Source organism: Limanda limanda, chromosome 17, assembly GCF_963576545.1.
Source record: "Limanda limanda chromosome 17, fLimLim1.1, whole genome shotgun sequence".
NCBI classification, from domain to species: Eukaryota; Metazoa; Chordata; class Actinopteri; order Pleuronectiformes; family Pleuronectidae; genus Limanda; species Limanda limanda.
The window spans coordinates 13,303,665-13,326,167 of record NC_083652.1 but is presented as its reverse complement, the minus strand read 5'-3'; the positions used below and the strand labels follow the sequence as shown (position 1 = coordinate 13,326,167).

At 46.8% G+C, this 22,503-nt stretch overlaps 1 protein-coding gene across 1 annotated transcript in view; it reads left to right on the top strand.

Moving 5' to 3' along the window:
* Window positions 1-22,503, top strand: part of grin2ba (glutamate receptor, ionotropic, N-methyl D-aspartate 2B, genome duplicate a) — a 77,731-nt gene extending 55,228 nt beyond the window's left edge. The window contains exons 6-15 of the mRNA XM_061090546.1: window positions 1,579-1,787; window positions 2,105-2,276; window positions 6,350-6,503; window positions 8,063-8,188; window positions 11,295-11,524; window positions 11,625-11,785; window positions 12,289-12,476; window positions 15,951-16,189; window positions 20,218-22,253; window positions 22,311-22,503. Of these exons, the coding sequence (XP_060946529.1) occupies window positions 1,579-1,787; window positions 2,105-2,276; window positions 6,350-6,503; window positions 8,063-8,188; window positions 11,295-11,524; window positions 11,625-11,785; window positions 12,289-12,476; window positions 15,951-16,189; window positions 20,218-22,253; window positions 22,311-22,503 (3,708 nt within the window). The remainder of the gene's footprint in view (window positions 1-1,578; window positions 1,788-2,104; window positions 2,277-6,349; window positions 6,504-8,062; window positions 8,189-11,294; window positions 11,525-11,624; window positions 11,786-12,288; window positions 12,477-15,950; window positions 16,190-20,217; window positions 22,254-22,310) is intronic.

The window sequence follows — 22,503 nt, the reverse complement described above, 5'->3', positions numbered from 1 at the left end:
AACCCTTTACTATCCCCCCGCCCCCCGTACCTTTCTCTCTCGCTCTATCTCACTTTCACTCTCTCCCTCCATCCTTGTCCGTCTCTATCGCTTACTTACACTTGTGCAGCTCGGAGAAGGCTGCAGGCTGCATTCTGCCCAAGGGATACACAGGCTCAGCTTGTCCACTCCGGGCAGCTTTGCCAACTTTGTGTTCCCTGGGGTGCTGTGTGTGTCTGTGTGTGTGTGTGTGTGAGTGTGTGAGTGTGTGTGAGTGTTTGTGAGTGTTTGTGAGTGTGTGTGCATTTACATATTTAACAAGTGTGCAAACCAGAGTTTACACACTTCAGCCACAGCTCCCCTTTCCTCCATTACAGCGTGTCAAATGAACTCATGATCCGTATCCATGTCGGCACGTGTCCTTCCTCTGGCCGAAAGGGAGGTGCCGGGCACCGGTGGAGGAGGAGACGCAGGCCGTCGGCTCCAGGTTTGGGTTCATGTGACCGGCACCGGGGGGGGGGGGGAAATTGATTAATTGATGATGCTCCTTCAGTGGAGGAGAGCCACGAGGATCCTCAGGGTCCTCCAGACCTGCAGCTGGACTCTCCTCTTCAGAAGCATTTAGAATCTGAACGAGCTGCGTCTCTGCTTCTCTTCCTCCGTCGCACAGAAACTCACTTGACTCTTTTGCTCCATTTATACTTCTGTGCGTCTCTCTCCCTCCGCCAATTGTTCTTCGTCTCCTTTCTCTTTTTTCCCCCTCCTTTAATCTCTCCATCCACTTCTCTATCGTGCCGTTTCTCTCCCCAACCCGCGCTCTCCTCCTGATCTGAATTCTGCTCTTTCCTCTGTTTCAGTCTCGTCCTTTACTTTAACCTTGCTCTCATTCTCCACACTGGGTCCCAGTCTCCTCTCCTCTTCCCCTCCCTTCTCCTCTTCTCCTCTTGTCTCCTCTTCCTCTCCTCTCATCTCCTCCTAGTCTTCCTCTTCTTCTCCTCTCTCCTCCTCTCCTCTTGTCTCCTCTTTCTCTCCTCTACTCTCATCTCCTTCTCGTCATCTCTCCTTTTCTCTCTTCTCTCCTCCTCTCCTCTTTTCTCCTCTTCCTCTCCTCTTCCTCTCCTCTTCCTCTCCTCTTCCTCTCCTCTTCCTCTCCTCTACTCTCATCTCCTTCTCATCATCTCTCCTTTTCTCTCCCCTCCGCATCTCTTCCTCTCCTCTCCTCTCCCCTCCTCTCCTCATCTTCCTCTTCTACTTACTCCCCTGTTGCTTTATTGGCAGACAGACGATTCACGACAAGAAAATGAAGCAAAAGCCAAATTTAAAAATGAGACGTTTTCAAGCAAACAAATATACAAACGTTGGCAAATGTTTGCAGTTATTTCGATGTGGAATTAATTCCAGTGGAATCCTGCCCAGTGACTCACTTCATGTACGTTACTGTTGCGTTTCGACTCATCACAGTCGATGAGCTACGTTCTCAGACTGACTGGATTTCAATCTAAGACAATAAGTCTCCATGTCTGCAGTTTTAACAATTTAAAACACAACATACTAATAAAAACCTGTGTTTGCTTGTTTGCTGCTTTTCTCTCTCTCCAGGTGGGTAAATGGGAGAACGGCTCCCTGTCCATGAAGTACCATGTGTGGCCTCGCTATGAACTGTATGGGGGGGCAGCGACCAGGGAGGATGACCACCTGTCCATCGTGACCTTGGAGGAGGCTCCGTTCGTCATCGTGGAAGACGTGGATCCGCTGAGCGGGACCTGCATGAGGAACACTGTGCCCTGCCGGAAACAGATCAAGACACTGTGAGGCTCAGAGCTCAGATCCTTTCAGATCCTAGAATAATAATGAAAATAACCTGATTGCTTGAGTAAATTTAACAGTTCATTTTGATAGAGGCAGGAATAGAAAGAAAAAAACCTGGCAACCGCCTGAATGATGTGTGTGAATGATGTTGATTTCCTGTGTCAGCTTCACGCAGGCAGAGGTGAAATCAGTTCACTCTTGGTCAGGAGGAGAGCGGCTGAGCCAGATTCACAGAATCCAGATTACAATTAACAGCTCACAAAGACAGACATATATATTCAGATTAATATATTTATCTCTCCGTCCGTCTGTGCAGTAATCAGACGAAGGACTCGGGGATCTACATCAAGCGCTGCTGTAAAGGTTTCTGCATCGACATCTTGAAGAAGATCGCCAAGACGGTGAAGTTCACCTACGACCTTTACCTGGTCACCAACGGCAAACATGGCAAGAAGATCAATGGGACGTGGAACGGCATGGTGGGGGAGGTGAGGAGACAAAACTCTGTGTGTGTCTGTGGTGTCCTCTTCTTGTGTCTTCGGTACTTACAGATCACCTTCAGTAACCGTTTGTTATGTGTGTGTCGGATCCAAAATAGATTTACTTTCACCTTAAGTGTGTTTAAAACCAAGTACTAACCTACTGTTACCCAAGTAGAAAAGTTAATCTGATTCTTTTACTTTCACTGGAGTACATTTTTTTCTATTTATTTGTACTTTTACGTAGTAAAATGTTTACACTTCCTACGCCATGTCCCTTATTGCCAGATGCCACAGGGTCAGAAAAAAAAGAATCAAAAATGAAGGTGTTAAATATGTAGAGATTCATTTAACGCTGCCATGTTAACGAGCTTTGAACTAATGATTCAATGGAACCGATAACTCCGAATTTATCTCAGTAAACTCCTATTTCTACTGACATTGCGTCATATCTGTCGTGTTTGACATTGGACTTAGATTAGATTAGACTCATTATGTCTTAAAAAGTCTTAAATCTAACTTGTATCTAAACCTGCAGAAACGCTGTTTACAGATAAAACCTCTGCACAAATGATTTTATCTCGTTTGAAAGTTGTTGGCATATGAGGCCGACGCATGAATCATACTTTGCGGCTCCATCTTCTAATTACTGGCGTTACTGCTGTTTAACGGGCGATTTAAAAACATTTGGGCCGTCGGAGCGGCTGCGTGACTCGCCTGAAGACATCTGCAAAATTTGGCAAAACATCAGGTGAGGAGAACGGCTTCTTTCCTTCTGCTCGAGGTCAGGACAGGAAACCGAGCGAGCTTTCAGAGCACAGAGGTGTCGGGCTGCTGCAAGTGTGGACAGTGAGTTTGGAAGCGTTTCTAGTCTAATAGTAATCAAACAAATTGTCTGAAAATGACTTAAATCTGTATTTCTTTAATGTTTGAATAAACCTGCTGAGAGAAGAGTAGAGATCCAGTGTGCGTTCAGTGACCTGCGCTTCATTTAGATTCTATAGGAGCTGCTCTGAATTACCTCACTGAAGTGTGTTTTTCGTACCTTATACTACAAGTTCGCCCTCCACCCTCCGCACAACAGGCCCAACCCTTAGTGTCACATGGGTTAACGCTCCTCACCCAACGGTGTGCAGAGTTCAGGCGGACGCAAAACAATTCAACTCTGGGCTCTCAGCACTCTCTAATCGACATTGGTCCCCAGATAAGGTCGTTGTCAGTTCTCATTCTTCAGCCCGGGAGAGCGAGCTGCACTTGAGCTGTCTCACTCCGGCTCCTGGTTAATGAAGGAGCAGGCAAACAGATCGATAAGTTCCTAAAGGTCACAGGTTGAGAACACGCCACCGCTCTGTCGCTCTTAAACTCGCCGTGACTTCTCTGTGTCGACGCTAAAGTTTGAACAACCTTCACGAGTCACAGGCAAGAGTCTGTGACGCGATATTTAGTTTTTCTCACATTAGCTATTGAGTTTACATTAAAACCTGCCCATTATACTATTCTGTAAAGGCATTTAAGTGATGTCACGAGTGTTAGCGACGCGGGGGGGGCTTGAGCTCTAAGTGTGGTCACCTGTAAAAAAAAAAAGAAAAACTCTATCACTCTGACTAAAAGCTCCGTAATGTGCCGTCTCCTTTTCACCTTTACAGATGAATGGTCATTAGGAGGAGAGAGAAGGGCATTCATGTATTCCCCCCCCCCTCACTCTCTCTCTCTCACACATACACACACACACACACACACACACACACACATATACACACACACACACACACATGCTTCATTGTAGTTGAGGCTTTAAAGCTGTATCAAATAAAACCATCTTATGTTCCTCTGCGTTTGGATCTCAGCCCAAACTACAGTATATCTCCCACTCTTAATGGAGCGAGATCACACACACACACACACACAGACACACACACACAGACACACACACACACACACACACACACACACACACACACACACACACACACACACACACACACACACACACACACACACACACACACACACACACACACACACACACACACACACACCAGGACGTGCTCCGACACACTCATTGACACTCACTCAGATCACTGAGGGCCTTTACTCTATTTGCCCCAGCTCGAAATGACAAAAGATCAAGAAGAAGAAGAAAAATAAATAAATCAATGAAATCTTTGAGAAGCTCTCTACATTTTATCCTAACTCAATTCTGACCGTGTCACATTTCATTGGCTGCTCTGACCCACGCTGCCCCGGACGCTCCTAATCCGAAATATTGTAGGCAATACACTTGGTTACATGAGTTTGGCCTCGCTAGCAGAGACACACACACACGCACACACACGCTGAGACACACACTCACACACGCACACAAATGCAGATCCTCGCACACTCATTCTCAGTAACACCCACACGGGTCACTTTCATAACACAGAGAGAACAAGTCGTAGGAGGGAGATGGAGAGAGCGAGCGGGGAGAGAGAGAGAGATAGAGAGGAAGTGAGTACACTGCTGGATGGACTCGTTGTCTTCCCTGGGGAGACGTTCACACACACACACACACATGCACATCCGTAGTTACATGCTGCCGGAACAAACAAGACAGAGAAGTTACACACGATGTACACACAGACACGCACACGCAGACACAACCACTTGCAGATAATGTGCAGAGTAGATGTGTTATATTCTCTCGGCCTGTAAAGGTCCACTTCACAGGTGGAGAACAAAGGTTCGCTCGCTCCTCGTTCTCGCCGTCTTTCTCTCTGGATGAGTCACTCGTATGCACACAAACACACACACACACACAAACACACATTCACAAACACACTCTCTAACACTGAAGTACATGCTGGTGCTTTGAGTCACACACCCCTTATTAACTCAGTGAGACAGACTCGTCCCACTTTACCCCCGTGCTGTTCTGTAGGGCTGTAAAAATTGGGGATAAATATATTACCTGTGCGCTGAGGGGGGGCAGTAGGGGAGGGGGGGTGCCATTGGGGTGACTATTTAAAGCAGCCATGACCCAGTGTGGTAACCCACTTTCCTTCCGTCTTTCTCGCTCTTTCGCTCCCCTGGCGAGCGTCACGAGCGTCCACTCCGAGCGGTGTGTGTGTGTGTGTGTGTGTGTGTGTGTGTAGAAAGTGTGTCGGCCTCCCATCTCCACCTGTCCAGCTCCGTCTTTGTCTCCAATGTCTCCACGTTCAATTATTTCTCCATTTTTAAAAAAAAAATGCATCCGTACTCCTTCAACCTGTCTCTGTGATTTCTGACATGTATACACTTTGACAGCTGGTGAGTGAAGTGTCTGAATCTGCTGCATGTTACACACAGGTTTTGGTTACTACTTATAACCAAAACCTGATATTTACCCTCAAGTAGGATTCTGATTTTACATCTATTCATCTACTGAGCAACAGAATCAACTAGAAGGGCAACAGTTCGCTTATAAAACCACATTTAAATCCACTAGATCCAGATTTTTTCTATCTTCTTAAATTGATCTTCAGTTTTTGCGTAATCCTGCTAACTTGTAGTCAAACAATCCAACAACACAACAGAACTGAAAACAGAAACTGACCCAGAATTCCAGGGGACGTCACAGCCGCTCAGTTACGTTGAAGCGTTTGCTCGTTGACCTTTTAGACGTTGAGGTTGAACATAAGATCGTCCATCTTTGTTCCTCGGAAATGCTTCATGAAGAATCACCCACATTTAGAACGATCGCACAATCACCTTCAAATACACTGATGGCTGTGTTATTCTATTTTTATGCTGTTGTGTTTTTTTTCCTTTTCTTTCTATAATCTATTTTTAACTATGTTGACTCGATTTGTTGTTTTGAATGTTTTTGTAGCCACAGAGCAAAAGAAGTTCAGCCGCAGGGAAAAGCTTTTAAAGTGCTTCATTACCATGAGCTGCTTTGGTAGCTTGAAGGATGGAGGAATGGAGGGATGGAGGGATGGAGGGATGGAGGAATAGAGGGATAGATGGATGGATGGATGGAGGGATGGAGGGATGGTTAATTGATGTTTAAATGATGGGTGGTTAATCAATGGTCTTCTTCTGTTTCCCACCTTTTGCCCCAGGTGGTGCTAAAGAACGCGCATATGGCCGTGGGCTCCTTGACCATCAACGAGGAGAGGTCAGAGGTCATCGACTTCTCAGTCCCCTTCATCGAGACGGGCATCAGCGTGATGGTCTCCCGTAGCAACGGCACTGTTTCGCCCTCGGCCTTCTTAGGTGAGGAACACGGGAGCGGAGGACGAGCCTCAAGGCCGCGATTTGACAATTTTATCAATATTTGAACTATGCTGGTAAAATAAAACATGAAACGATGAAATGTCGGCATCAGCTATGACACCAGACATGTTTTACATTATTTCCTATTTTGACAATGAGTATTTGTGCCATATTGAAGGAATGAAGATTAAATATTACAAGAATAAAACTTTAATTGAAAAGAGAGGTGCTATATTACAAGAATAAAGTTGTAATTTAATGAGAAAGAAGTTATAATATTATGAGAATATAGTGTAATATAAGAATGTATATGTTTATCATATCAAAAATATTTCTTTTAGGAAATAAGCAGCAAGGAGAACCCATGTCCTCTCCCTCGGGATCCAAAATCCTAATTACCAATCGGATTGTTTATTAAAAACTAAGAAACCTTATGATAACGTGGAGCTGATCAACCAGCAATGATTTTTATTCTCAAAATTCAGCCCCAATACTAAAACTCCAGACTGGTTTCATATGAACTATGCTGATAAAATAAAACATGAAACGATGAAATGTCGGCATCAGCTATGACACTGGAATTTTTTTCATTATTTTCCATTTTGACAAAGAGTAATCGTTCCATATTGAAGGAAAGAAGATTTAATATTACAAGAATAAAGCCTTAATTGAGAAGAAAGGTGTTATATTACAAGAATAAAGGTGTAATTTAAAGAAGAGAAGTGCTAATATTACGAGAATATAGTGTAATATAAGAATGTACATGTATATCGTATCAAAAAAATTTCTTTTAGGAAATAAGCAGCAAGGAGAACCCATGTCCTCTCCCTCGGGATCCAAAATCCTAATTACCAATCTGATTGTTTATTAAAAACTAAGAAACCTTATGATAACGTGGAGCTGATCAACAGGCGACGTTTTTTATTCCCAAAATTCAGCCCCGATACTAAAACTCCAGACTGGTTTCAAAGATTCTGTGGATTTAATTTAGCAGTTATTTAAGTTCAGGTGTCTTTTCATCGGTTCTGTGTGACAGACTGAGATTGTTGGACGGATGTTTGTCTGGTGGACGCACAGTTTTGTGTTGTATTGTGTGTGTGTGTGTTTGTGTGTGTGTGTGTAGTGGAGCAGGTTGTACATGATAATATGGCTAACTGTTTATTTATTCTCTCCTCTGCTCCCTGTCCCTTTGCCCTCTTCTATTTCCTACTCCCACTCCATTTCTCACTCTTCCTCCCTCCTCTCAATCTGGCACGCTGCATTTGCATATCTCTCTCTCTCTCTCTCTCTCTCTCTCTCTCTCTCTCTCTCTCTCTCTCTCTCTCTCTCTCTGTCTCTCTCCCTGTCTCTCTCTCTCTCTCTCTCTCTCTTCCTCGCTCTTTTCCCCTCTTCCTCACCCTATCTTCCTTCTCTCCTTCTTTTCCCCCCTCTCTCTCTTCTCTTTTGCTTATCTCTGTCCGTCCACGCTCCCCTCCCTCCATCCCTCCATCCCTCCATCCCTCCATCCCTGGCCTCCCTTCATCTCTCCCTCTCCTCGCTTCCCTCTCTCTTCCCTCCAGAGCCCTTCAGTGCGGATGTGTGGGTGATGATGTTTGTGATGCTGTTGCTGGTGTCAGCAATGGCTGTGTTTATATTCGAGTACTTCAGCCCTGTGGGCTACAACCGCTGTCTGGCTGACGGCAGAGGTGAGAGGCCTTTGCACAACACACACACACACACACACAAACACACACACACACACGGACACACACACACGGACACAGGCAGTGTACCTGCACCACTGTTTGAGGATATAGATGCTAATCCATGCAGACACTCTTCTCTCCTCCTGTAGCCATGCTGCTGCTGCCGCCCTCGTCTCTCTCTCTCTTTTTGCTCACACCAGATGTGAGGTGGAATTTAGAGGTGAAATTATACCACATGCTTGAAGTTTTGCTTTTGGGAAACGATGAGTCAGACTCGCAGCTTTTCGACGCCTCATGTGGTTTCACTTTTTCAAAATGTTTCCAAACAGAAAAAAGTTATTCAAGGAATTTGCATTTACCATTTCGAAGGAAACGTAATTATGTTTTTTTATGTAACAGAAAAACTGCAGCTGGTTCTGACAGTCAACTCGAGTTGCACTGCTCAAATAATTCGAAAGCTGTAAAGTTTACCCGTCTCCTCCGTTGCGTATCAATGCCTCTGCTGCCTTGCGTAATTGTCTCTGCCTGTGGATTCAAACCCTCCACCTCCACCTGTAGCTCTGACCCGAGAGGTTAAAGATATTTGCTCCTCACTCCTCATCGTGTTAATGTGACAAAGTGATGACGTCAAACTCTGACTATGTTCTGCTGCTGTGATGAACATTTCAATTGTCTGAATTAAAACTTGTTTAATGATCCTCAGCTCAAGTGTTGGTGAATTATTAAAGTCTGGTGCCACCCACCATGTTTAATCCAACACATTGGGCCAAACAAATCATGGAGCATTAGCATATTGTGTAGGAGACAGGATTGTGTTTTGATCCTTTGAAACTAAGTTTGAGAAAAATGTATTTAAATTATATATTAGATATGGAGGAAACATGGCGGCTGGCAACTCAATCCATTAGTAAAAGAAAGTGTTTGATGGTTAAAGTTCAAATTAGTCATTTAATTTAAACTAAAATATTGTGGTTTTGCAGGTAAATGCAAACAATACGAATCTAGATCATTTCACACAAACACTGTGTTCAGCCTCCATATAAAAAAAAGTTGTCCTCACTGAACCAGTGACTTCATCCTCCTCCTCCTCTTCATCCTCCTCCTCCTCCACGCTGCTCTCTCTCTCTCTCTCTCTCTCTCTTTCATAACCTTTAACAGGTGTGTTTCTCTGCTTTAGTGCTGCTTCCGTCACACCAGTCATTTGCATTCATTTCCATATTTCCCCAAAATTCACAAGTCAGCTCTGACAGCAAGACTCTGGTTTTCTGTTAGATGTCCGTAGCCAGAAAGATAAGATTTTAAAAAAACGGAGAAAAATCAATCTCTTCCCTCAACTCTGACGTGACTAAATATAGACAATGGCTATCTTGTTTTTTTTCCTCTCCTCCTTCATCGTGTTCTGAAGGAGATGCAGTCCTCCCTACAGCGCTGCTCTCTTCTCTGCGCCTCCTTGTTGTATCTGCTTGTAGCTCAGTGGGAGCTCGGTATCATGAAGAGTGCAGATCGAAGTTTGAACTCAAAGGATTTCGGCGCAATAACGCACCAGTGACCTGACTGCAGTGGATTTGTGAATTCTTGATTCATTAAAGCCAAACTTCACACGCAGGAGATGTTTGGCTCGATAAAGTTGGTTCGTCCGAGGAAACAAAAGCCGTTTGCAACAATGCACGCCCACGCGCTCGCACACCCGCGCTCACACAGTCGCACGCACCCACACAAACATCGTCAACCAAATGCTAATCACAGCATAATGAACCAGGCTTCTGTCGGCTTGTGGACAAATTAAATCCACGTAGCTCCAAACTGATAAAAAAGCATTAATTAAAAAAAAGGTTGTAATGTTGTGGGTAGAGCGAGTCGTCCGGGAACCAGAGGGTCGGTGGTTCGATTCCCATGTGCTTCTGTATTCACCCCATTGCTCATTTACCATGATGTTCTTTCGCCTTCTCTCTAAACTCTATGTCCTTTTGAGATGCTGCATTTTGCATTGTGTCAGGTGTTCCTATTATTTTGTCCTCCCCACATATCACTGAGCGTGGGCTAGACAACAGAAACATTTGTCTTTAGAATTCGATGGATTCAAAAGGCTGACGCGGTTAAATCAACATCTCTCTGCAGCAGTTCACACTAACCCTGAACATTAAAACACCTCGGTGAAGGTCAGATTATTATTTTTCAGGACGGTTGCACTAGACGACATCAGTGTTCGCTCGGTGAACCTGAAAATCTGGCAACTGGGCGTGTAAATCGGATAAAAGTCACATAAAGCAACAAGACAAGAGTGAGCAGCGATGCCAGGAGCTCTAAATGCTAATGCTACAATACTATTTAATTATGTCTGTCACTTAGACTGGATATAAATGAATAATAAACGATGTGTCTCCACCTCCTCCCAATATCCAGAAATGAAGCTAAAATTGAAAGCTACCACTTTGCCCTGAAGACATAAATTGAAGTTACAGCCAGTGTCACCTGTCAATCATGATGATTCATCCTGTTTTTATAGCATCAAATAACTTATTAAGACCAAACTTGGGAGAAAAATTAACATTGAGTTTGTGATAAGTGATAAGAACGACTGAAATGACTGAAACCATCTTTGAGAACAATGTATTTGACCTTTAAATTTTGTCCATGTCCAACTTAGTAACCTGGAGGAGGCAGGGCTTGTGCCCTATACAGCCTCCAGCCACCAGGTGGCGATGGTGGCCCTTTGGATTCACTCTTGGGAAGCTGTCATGCCGTCCATCTTTATAAACGGTCTCTGGTGTGTCACCTACATTTAGTGTAACACCACAAAAAGACAAGAAGTACATCTGAGACGGGTCCTTCGTTTTCAAGCTATTTGCTCATAGAACAAAGTATTGGACAAAATATTGGAAAGTGAAATTTATTGATGGTGTTTGAGAAAAAGGTCAAGTGACGACAAGAGTTATTAGAATTCATCCAAATGGAGAAATGAATGTGGTGGAGCCAGACCAGAGTCACTTTCATGAGAACAGAATTAAAGACGACATTCAGCGTCTTTCCACCAAACAAAATCTCTGCTCACCTGGAGAAACCTGATCCGTCTCGTGTTCTTTGACCACGTCTGCGTTTCTTTCAGAGCCTCACGGTCCATCCTTCACCATCGGTAAGGCCATCTGGCTGCTGTGGGGTCTGGTCTTCAACAACTCTGTGCCTGTGCAGAACCCCAAAGGCACCACCAGTAAGATCATGGTGTCGGTGTGGGCCTTCTTCGCTGTCATCTTCCTGGCCTCCTACACTGCCAACCTGGCCGCCTTCATGATCCAGGAGGAGTACGTGGACCAGGTGACCGGTCTGTCGGACAAAAAGGTACAACGACCCGCCCGTCTCTCTTCTCTTGTTCCTCTCATCTGTTCCCTCACAGTTGTGAAGCAGAAGTTTTTACACATCTCCCGTCTTCTGTGTTTAGTTCCAGAGCCCGAACGACTTCTCGCCCCCCTTCCGGTTCGGCACCGTCCCGAACGGGAGCACGGAGAGGAACATCAGGAACAACTATCCCGAGATGCACGGCTACATGACCAAGTTCCACCAGAAGAACGTGAACGAGGCTCTGGGCAGTCTGAAGGCTGGGTGAGGACCCGCGCAGTGGAGTAGAGCTGCTGTTCATTCAGTTTCAAACCAAACTGAGCGAGCAAAACAGTTTTCAGTATCAAAGATTTGAAACCTAAATCTGTAATTAACATCTCCAGATATTCAAAAATGTAATTTGGAACATTTTCCTGTTTTGGCTTCAGGCCGGGCTGAGCAGCTCTGGGAGAAAAAGGGATTAAAATAGTTTACGATTTAAGATCCTTGTTTGTGTCTCTCCTACTTGTCCAACCATATTGTGGCTGAAAACCTCCAATAATACTTTTACTCCCCCTCTTCACTTTTCATGGAGTGTGTCTGTCTCTGTGTGCCAGCTCCAGCCTTTGGCAAACCAAGTGGAAGTCTATTACTCTTATCAGCAGCTTAGTGCTATTTAGCAGGTTAATTGGAATGTTGTCGCGGTGATGTCTGACTCCTAAGTGCTAATTAATTGTAACCTATCTCTCTCTCTCTTTCTCCCCCCACCTCTCTCTCTTTTTCATTAGCAAACTAGACGCTTTCATTTATGACGCGGCCGTGCTCAACTACATGGCCGGCAGGGACGAGGGCTGCAAGCTGGTGACCATCGGCAGCGGCTACATCTTCGCCACCACGGGCTACGGCATCGCCATCCAGAAGGAGTCGCTGTGGAAGAGACACGTGGACCTGGCCATCCTGGGGCTTTTTGGAGACGGTGAGACGGCGTCCTTGTTTCCTCCCCTGGTTTATTCATAGCTCCTGCACGGTGTAATGCACCCGGCGAGCACAGAGCCGTGTTGATGCAGTGAGTTGTATATTTAATTACTCAAAAGATGCACCGGATAGTCCCTGAGATACCACGGTGCTTTGGCAGGGAGGGAAACAGAGCAGAGCTTCTGACTGAAAGCCACAGCGAACAGAAAAGGACAAGGCAGACTTATTTCTGGTTTTATTTAACCTCTTTGCACAAAAATGTGAAGATATACGCAGTTTTTTATTTTAAATGCAAATAAACCTGCCAAAAAATGTGATTAACTCCTTTTCCAAAGTAAGTTCTGGTTCTTTTTTATTCTGCTGAGACAGCAAACATCAAGTCTTTCAATTGTTGCATGCTGCACAATACGTAGAAAACAAATTGCTGATGTTTTTATAACCAAACTCCATCAAAAACGAGCACTTTGACATATACTCTGACTTTTTTAGTTTGGCCCATGTCCCATCCACTTACATGGAGGAAGCTGGTTGCTTTCTTATTAATAAGTCAGCAACCAGCCACCAGGGGGTGATTGAGTCGCTCTGGCTTCACTTTGGGGCACCCTTGTGTCGTCCGTCTTCATAAGAGCTTGAGCAGCGTCAGTAAATACAGTGAAGAGACTCGTAATAACAGTTATGAATCAGACTATAATACAACGCCTGGTGTCCTCAGGGTTTCTGGACGTTATTTATAACACGGACACAATCAGGCTTTGTCCTTTTCTGACCAGCTCCGCCCACAGCCCAAAAAATATAGGCCCATAAAACTGATGTGAACTCGTCCGACCCGCAGGTCAACCCACAGGCCTGGTGGTTTATGGGTCGGCCCTCACATCGCCCGAGTCTGGACCCACAGTTTCAGTGTTTAATTGGTTCTGTAGGTCAAACGTACAGTAATCGCACACTCCCATACATCAAGTGCCGAGAGGAAAGGGTGCTGCTAGAAATATAAGGGGGAATTTAGCTCCACCTTGGGGGCCCTGTGTTTTACGATCACGCTCTCCTTTTAATGGGAGACAGTCCACGCTCTCCAGACCTGGCTCTCTCTGAAATGCTTTTCCCCTCCTGTCGGCTCCACAGCTGGAGCTTTGCAGAATCTCACAACGAGCCCGGGAACGAAATTATAACGTGTTCAAAATGTGTCCACGCCTGAGCCGGGTGGTACGAGCTTTATGGTTCTCAAGCAAAAACTCCTTTGTTGTAAATTAGTCAAAATGTCACAGACGACGGCTTCTTTTATCGACCATAACAGTCTGATTTCACTACGTCCTGTTTTGATATACTGCTCAATTCAGAGTGGGAAGTGATATGGAAGTTTGGTGTGTGTGTGCTTGTCTAACTATAGTTATGAGGGACAATTTTGGTTCAATCCCATCCTTGTGAGGATATTTTAGCTGGTCCTCACAAATTCAAGGGTCTGTTTGAGGGTTAAGATTTAGTTTCAGGGTTAGAATTAGGTTTAGGCATTTAGTTGTGATGGTTAAGGTTAGGGTAAAGGGAATAGGAACTTAATTATGTCAATGAGTGTCTTCACAACTGAGGGACAAGTGTGTGTGTGTGTCTGTGTGTGTGTGATTGTGTTTAGTTGAGAATGGTCCGGCCTGTTGTGAGCATCCTGAACAACGGGCCCTCCGGGGGCCACTATAGTCTGTCCCAGTTAGAGGTGCCAGCATCGCTCCTGGTGTATTTCGACAGTGTGTGCACGAGTTCTTGGCTTTGTGTGTGTGTGTGTGTGTGTGTGTATGTGTGTGTGCGCGGGTGAATATGGGTCAGGCCTATGTGTGTAAGCAGGAGGGGTGTGTGTGTGTGTGTGTGTGTGTGTGAGAGAGAGAGAGAGAGAGAGAAAGAGAGGTGTAGAAACTCTGACTATGTGACACAGGTTTATTTTTATCAACCTACATACGACTCAGTCAGATTTCTGTGTGTGTGTGTGTATTGTTGACTTATTGATCGTAAGTCTGATTCCTCTCGAATGTGGGTCGGCAGTGAGACACTGCACCACCGCGCCGCCCTGCGTCCCCCCCCCCCCCTCTGAGGATGTCAATGTCACTTTGCCACGCCCCTTCCCGGTGGCCTAGAAAGTGATCAGACTCCGGCGGCCGGCCCATCGGTCTGAGACGGAGGAGGAGAGGAGGATTCTGGGTAGTTTGACGCAGGCGGGAGCAACAAATACATCACAGATAAAAATGGAACCCACAGTTTTGATTAGTAGTTTTCTGATTGGCTGTTGGATCAAAACCCTTTCTGCAGTAAATCATAGGTTTTCTTACTTTTACACGTTAGCCTGCAAAGTGACGAGAGTAAAAAAAAGGGGAAACAGGACAGAAGATTAAAGATAAATAAATAATAATAATAAAGATAAATGGAATAGTGCTAAGAAAACCAGCTACTGGCTTTAGATTCATTTTTAGCTTAATTACTTGGACTGAGGTGTAAAGAAAAGAAAAACACAGTCCTTCAAATGACTATTTCCGTAATTCCCAAATTCCCTGATTGAACTTACAGCTACAGTCATTTCTTTTCATTAACTTCATTAACATTCAGTCACTTTTCCCAAGGAATCAACATGTGACTCTGATGCCCTTGATTCAAATTCAGACAGGGACACGCGTCACATTTCTAATAAACCATTTAAATAGCAACGAGATAGTAGGAGTTACCATCTATCAGCAGATATGACCATTAAGCTGTTGTACGACTTTGTCTGTGTCTGTGTGTGTGTGTGTGTGTGTGTCTGTGTGTGTGTGTTTGTATGCGGTGGCGCTCCGTGTTGTTGCTCAGCCGCTGCCCCGGTGCAGGAGTCGCGGTGACACGCAGCGACAGCGGCTGAACGTATGATTAATTAACCGACACTTGTCCTGCCTCGGTCGGCTTTGATAGAGAAACAGAAGGTGACCCACAAAGAGACCAGAAGCTCGGGGACCAGCAGCAGACGCACGAGCTGCCACTCCAACGCACACATGCACACGCAGACACACACATTTGCATAGATCCACACACACACACGTTATTTACATGGCTGTTTTAAAAATCTCACAATTATTCAGAGAAATTTGTGCAAATCAGATCAGTGAAAATTAGCATGTGACCAATGGCATGTACGTGTGATGTGTTTCCTGTTTTTGCAGAATGTAAAATTCCGAGCTGTGTTTCAATTGTAACTTCCCTGACCCTTCTTCCATCTCCCCTCCTCTCTTCTTCTCTTTCATCATCTCTCCATCCCTTGTCTCCTCCCTGTTGTCCCATCATATCTTCCTACTTTATTTTACAAACACTTTATCACATACAAATGATAAAAATCCCTTCTTCTGTCCATCCCTCCTTCCTGTCCTCTCGCTGCCTCCTCTTCTCTCCACACCATCTGTTTCTCTGCTCGTCCTCTCGCTCTGTCACTCTCTCCTCCCTCCTGCCGTGTCATTGCATTTCCTCCCTCTAGGTGAGATGGAGGAGCTGGAGTCCCTTTGGCTGACGGGGATCTGCCACCACGAGAAGAACGAGGTGATGTCCAGCCAGCTGGACGTGGACAACATGGCGGGCGTCTTCTACATGCTCGGTGCCGCCATGGCTCTGTCGCTCATCACCTTCATCTGCGAGCACTGGTTCTACTGGCAGCTTCGCTTCTGCTTCATGGGCGTGTGCACCGGCCAGCCCGGCTTCGTCTTCAGCATTAGCAGGGTGAGAAATTACAAGAGAATCCACTTTTGGTGCACACTGGTACCAACAACTGCAGCAAAGAGACACGAGTTCTCCTTTTTATAAGGTTCTGATTGAAAGATTCAGATCCTGAACATAACACTCGAGCCGACACATTTCACACCTTGCGTTTGTTTCCAAGCACAGAGATACAGCATACGCTCGGTAGTATCACACTTTGCTACCTAACACACCTTCCAAATTTTGTCGTGGCTGATATAAATAAACAACAAGTTTCTGTGTAACATTCCTCACGGCCTCCAGCATCGACTCAGTCGTCTTTGCCAAAGTTAAAACCAAAGGTGACAACTTCCGGAAAGTTGTGAGTTTTCACGTTAGCACCTGAGAATAAATTCTGCCAAGAGGGGGGGTCATTGGGTTTTTTACATGTTTGAATTGCTTCTAGTAGCTCATGAAGAAATGTGCTAATACCTGCTGCACACTAGAGGACAACCCGGCTGATTGCAGGTCTGATTCTGTCCTCCAGACGGCCGCGGGGCCGTTATCGATTTAAGTCTGACCTCAACAGATTATATGTATTATGATGATGATCCCATAGTGTGAGGAGTTTACAGACATAATCTATAATGTCACGGACTGAATCTGAGCCGCCCTGATTCTAAATCGCGTTGCACGTGTAGTATGAAAGAAACTGCAATTGGGCGAGTGAGCAGAATTAAGATGCCTACTGCGTAAGTACGTTTCTGTGAGTTCCCAGGTCTCTGTTGGTTAAACGCAGAGTTCTCTGACATGCATGTATGAAAACAAACAAAACAGGCGACACAATCATCTCATGCTTTGTGTTGTCTTGTGTCATTGAATTTGTGTTGTTTGGTTTGTCTCATTAGAAAAGACAAGACAGTTTCTGCAGGGGGCAAAACATCCAAAAGGGTTTTAATTCTGCATTTGACCTCTGAATCACTGAGTGGTTCCATGTCTGTGAAGTCACCTTCATTTCTTATCTCTTCACTCCTGCATCATCAGATTTATAGCGGCTATTGTCTCTGATTTGAAAGAGCTTTGTTTTATTAAATGATGAAAACAACCTATACACGACAAACCAAACCAAATTCCAACCTCCAAGGTAAATAAACCAGATGTAGTAGCTCCCTCCTTTTTGTTCTGATGTTTCCTGACGTCCATCAGGTAAATATTTACAAAATGTTGAGCTGAAATCGATATTCCACTCAACTAAAATCAGCCGCAGAACCAGAGAGGGTAGATTACCGGAATCCCAGGAGAACCAAAGTCACCCCCGAGGTATTTGATTTGCATTCCAATTGTTTTGACATGGCTCCGGTGTAATTCACTGTGTGCCTCTGAAGGTGAACCGCTGCAGGCCAAACCGCGTGGCTAATTTACGGCACGGAGCCACACACCGCTGCCGCTCGCTCGCTGCCTCCATCTGATGAGCTGCCGCGGTGCAGCGGAGAAAGCAAGGCCACGGAGAAAAGAAAAAAAAAACACGACAACATCACATTTTCCCCTCTCTGCTCTGATATCACGCTCCAGTGCCCCAACTTTGATTAGTTTGTATGTTGTTAATTTAATGTCGCTGCTGTTGCCTTGTTCATGGTTGCGTGTCTGTGTCCGTTTGTGTAGCAGCAGCCTAAAGTACCAGTTGCTGAGATGTCAGCTGACTTCTCATTTGCAGGCTGCTTGGTGTTGTTTCTGATTATTACACCATTATAATTTGTACGTGATCCGGGAGCTATTATGCTCCGTGTAACATTCGCTGATTGCACTCATTTACCAGAGATTACCTCTGTCTTCGCTGCGACGTGACAACATGAATGAACACACAAATAAAGCCAGATGATGTTAAAATATTCATTCAGTGTTAATTTGCATGTGAGGCACAGAGCTTGGGCTTTTTGGAACAACAGCAGCGGATATTATCGTTTATTATCTTTCTCAGAATCCTCGGCCACTCCAACACATTGTGTCTCATTTGCTCGAGTGCTTTTCTCTCCGGCTTCGGCCATTTTCTTCCTTTTCCTTCTCTCGCTGCCACTGGGATTGATTCCACTTTTCTTTTCTTTCTTTTTTTTAATTTCACAGCATAATCCAATAAACGTTATTGTCATTGCTGCAATTAACATTTGAGCCCGGCAGTGTAAAATATGAGACATCTGTCACGGTTGGCGTCTGTCAAGCGTCTTCGGTCACGGCCTTTCGGTCTCGGTGTTGGCGGCTCCGTCCCGGCTACCTGCTCCTCCAGGTCCCACCTGCACCACTGAAACAAATTAATTATATTGATTTAACGCTTCTAGGGACTGAACAGTAAATGAATTCAAGGTAGAATCTTCTTACATCTACGTTTGTTTACATTTAGCACCAGAAACGGCACGGGATCAGTTTTAAATCACGAGCTGCTGCATGTACAGTGTGTGCAGGTGAACATGGGGCCTGCTTGTTGAATTCCTGCCTTTCAGTGTAATCACTTATAGATTTTGCTGTGATCCCCGGGAGGATTGAAACATTCTTGGGAACCCTCAGGCCACAGTAACAGCTATTCACACATTATGCCCAAATAATCAGCCAGTGTAGCAGCGGGCCGGCAGCAATCTGCCAACTGTTACATTATGTGGGCGAAATCTGCTGCTGAATACGAAGCAGGAATCAGTTTGTGAAATGTCCAATATTTGATGAACTTCAGTATTAACGTCTCGTTCCCCCGGTCGTGCGTCTGCGTCCGAGGGGGAGGAACTTTAAACGCTCGCTCTGACCTTGCTCTTCAACGCCGTCACCGCTGAACACCACCCAGTCCTGGCGTCTGTGAAGGTGAAAACCTAATAAGCAAAGATTCTCCTCGTCGACAATCGAGACGCGATGATGTCATCGATCTCTGGGGGGAGCGAGGATCAGCGACAGACTCGGCAACAGGTGGAGTTTAATCAAGACGATAAAGAAGAAAAACAAGAGAGATGAAGTGACGGGAACTGATGTAAACAGACAGATGGAAGAAAGGAACACGGATGAGACGGATAAGAAAAAGACAAACATTGAGAGACGGTGTACGTTTGTCTTCCGTCATTTTGTATTTGTGTTAACCTCTCTCGCTTTTAGCCACACTCGAGCTTTACATACTTGGCCGTTAACAGACTGTGAAATTGAAAGAACTAACAACATTATCTATAAAACCCGGAGTGAGGGGCGGAGTCGCTGTCCGTGAAACCAATTAGCACCCAGAGACGAGTGGCTTGGGAGAGAGGAAGCCGGGGTCAACGAGTCTTATTAGTGGATAAAAGGAAGAGACGTCGCGGCTTAACAACGAGAGAGGATCTTACGGCCGCTGACCCCCCCCCGACCTCGTGGCAGGGTGGTGACCTCTGCAGTGGTGAATGGCCTCGGAGGTCAGCCGCTCTCTGATCTTTAACAGTGGAAGAGAATCCCTTCATTTCCACAGACGTCCAGAAAAACTGAGTAAAATCATTGTGAGCCATTGATCTGATGCTTGACCCCCCCCATCCGTCACGCCTGCTTTGCTCTCGCTGCTCACATCCATTTTTATCTGAATACTGTATCGTTCATCACTGAATGCAAATGGGCCAGTTTATCTTTCTGTCACTGAACCACTCGGCCAGTGTCTCCTCGGCCCGGCCTTTGTGTTCGGGGGGGGGACGGTGTGGTGGCACCGGGGGGGCTTAGGTGTTTAATAACTGCCGGAGGATATTGTTCGGCTGAATTCTAATCACATTGATTAAAGGTATTGATCAGAACCTCTTTGTCAGCGTCAGTCATTCACCATCCAGCTCCTCTGTCCTCTCTCAGTCTTCATCCTGCTCGCCCACTGGCACCATCTCACTTTACAGTTTCTATAAATCACATGTAGATATGTTTTATTATTAGCCACATTTATTGGAATCAATTATTATTTCTCACTTCACCCCATCAGGTGGGTGAGCAATTTAAACGTTTACTTCTGTCAATTTAGAATACGATAATGATGTTTTTAGATTTAAGATATTCATCACTAAATGCTGTTTCTTGTCGTTCCCCCCCCACAGGGCATCTGGAGCTGCATCCACGGCGTGCAGATCGAGGAGAAGAGCAGCTCGGCCCTGAACTCGCCGTCCGCCACCATGAACAACACCCATTCCAACATCATGCGCCTCTTACGCACCGCCAAGAACATGGCCTCCTTGTCGGGGGTGAACGGCTCGCCGCACAGCGCCCTGGACTTCATCCGGCGAGAATCTTCTGTCTACGACATCTCTGAGCACCGGCGCAGCTTGGCCGGCCACTCGGACTGCAAGCCTCCTTACATGCCGGACGACAACATGTTCAGTGACTACATCAGTGAGGTGGAGAGGACGTTTGGAAACCTCCACCTGAAGGACAGCAACCTGTACCAGGACCACTACCTGCACCACCATGGCTCCACGCTGGGCCTCAGCGGACCTCCGCCCAACAGGCCTCAGAGTTTGGGCAGTGCGAGTTCACTGGAGGGCGGCATGTTCGACTGCGACAGCCTGGGCGGGGGGGTGGCTCCTATTTTCAGCACCCAGCCCTGTTCCGCACTGACTCACAGGAACATGAGCAAGTTTGACCTCCTGTCTGGACAGACTCCGCCCTCAGGCCAGAGCTTCAAGGGAGGCCAGCCAGACGTGTATGGTAAGTTCTCTTTTAAAGGAGGAGCCTCAAGTTCCACCTTCATCCCCGGGCACGGCTACTGTCCCGGAAGAGGAGAGGAAGATGGGAATATACGCTCGGATGTCTCGGACATTTCCACGCACACCGTAACGTACGGGAACCTGGAGGGCAACGCCAAGAAGCGCAAAAAGTATCGCGATAGCCTGAAAAAGAGGCCGGCCTCTGCGAAGTCCAGACGGGAGCTGGACGAGATCGAGCTGGGCTACCGGAGGAAACCGTACCACATCAGCCACCACCACTACCACGGCCACCGCTCGGCCTCACCGCCTCTTCTGCCCCCTGAACGCAAAAGAGGAGGCAGTGGAAACAATGATGGGAACTATCACGTCTTCAGAGAGAAGGAGAGCGTGAGGGATTTCTATTTGGACCAGTTTCGGCCCAAAGAAGGCGTCCCTCAGTGGGAGCACGTGGACCTGACCGAGGGCCCGGGGAGCAGAGATGGAGCGGGGGGGCCCTGCACCACGCTGGTCCCGGTGGACGACTTCCTGAAGAGCAAACCCAAAAAGGTTGATTCTAAGGGTGGGGGAGGATCTGGATTGGCCGGGGGAGAGTGGGAGTGCAGGAACTGTCGGGCCAGCGGGGTAGGAGGGGGCAAGCAGATGTCCATGCACGGAGGAGGAGGGGGGGGCGGCGGGTACGGTGGTGGCATAAGCTGCGGGTCCTCGGGAGGCGGCGGGAACAGCCGCCCCAGCTCGGCGACCTGCATGCGCTGCGAGGGCTGTAAAAAGACAGGAAACCTCTATGACATCAGCGAGGACAACAACCACCTCTTGGAACAGATGGGGGTGGGTGGGGGGGGAGGGATGGTTGCCGGCCCTCAGTCTCAAGCTCAGGCGCAGCAGAGGAGGAAGAGCGGAGGGTTCGGCAAGCCGCTCCGGCGGCAGCACTCGTACGATGCGTTTGTCGACCTTCAGAAGGAGGAGTCGGGTGGGATGGGCAGTCTGATGGGTCTGGGAGGAGGTGGAGGGATGGGGGGGGCAGGCATGGGAGGGATGCTGCCTCCACCCAGGAGCGTCAGCCTGAAGGAGAAGGAACGCTACATGGAGGGCACTAGCCCCTTCGCACACATATTCGAGCGTCACGGCGGCTCGGAGAGAGAGAGGGAGCGAGACCGGGACCCGCTGTTCTACGGAGGCGAGAGTCGGAAGGGAAGCAGCTCGCCGTTCGGTTTGTTCCGAGGCGGCGACGGCCTCCACCGCCGCTCCATCGGAGAGAGAGACACGAGAGACAGGGACAGGTCTCTGATGGAAGGAGGGGGCGGAGGAGGGTTCTCTCTATCCAAATCTCTTTACCCCGACCGGGTAAACCAAAACCCCTTTATACCCACGTTCGGGGACGACCAGTGTCTGATGCACGGAGCCAAACAGTATTACATGAAGAAGCAACAGCAGCAGCAGCAGCAACAAGTTGCCAAAAACAGCCGAAGTGACTTCAGGGCCCAGATGAGCACGACGTCATACCTGCCGGCGTCTGCCACGGCCGGGGTGGTCTCCAACGTGGCCCCCCGGTTCCCTAAAGAGCTCAGCCTGGGTGGGATGAACCACCACGGCTCCATGCTGGGGGTCGGCCCGCCGCGTCAATTCAACGGAAGCAATGGCCATGTGTACGAGAAACTCTCCAGCATTGAGTCTGACGTGTGA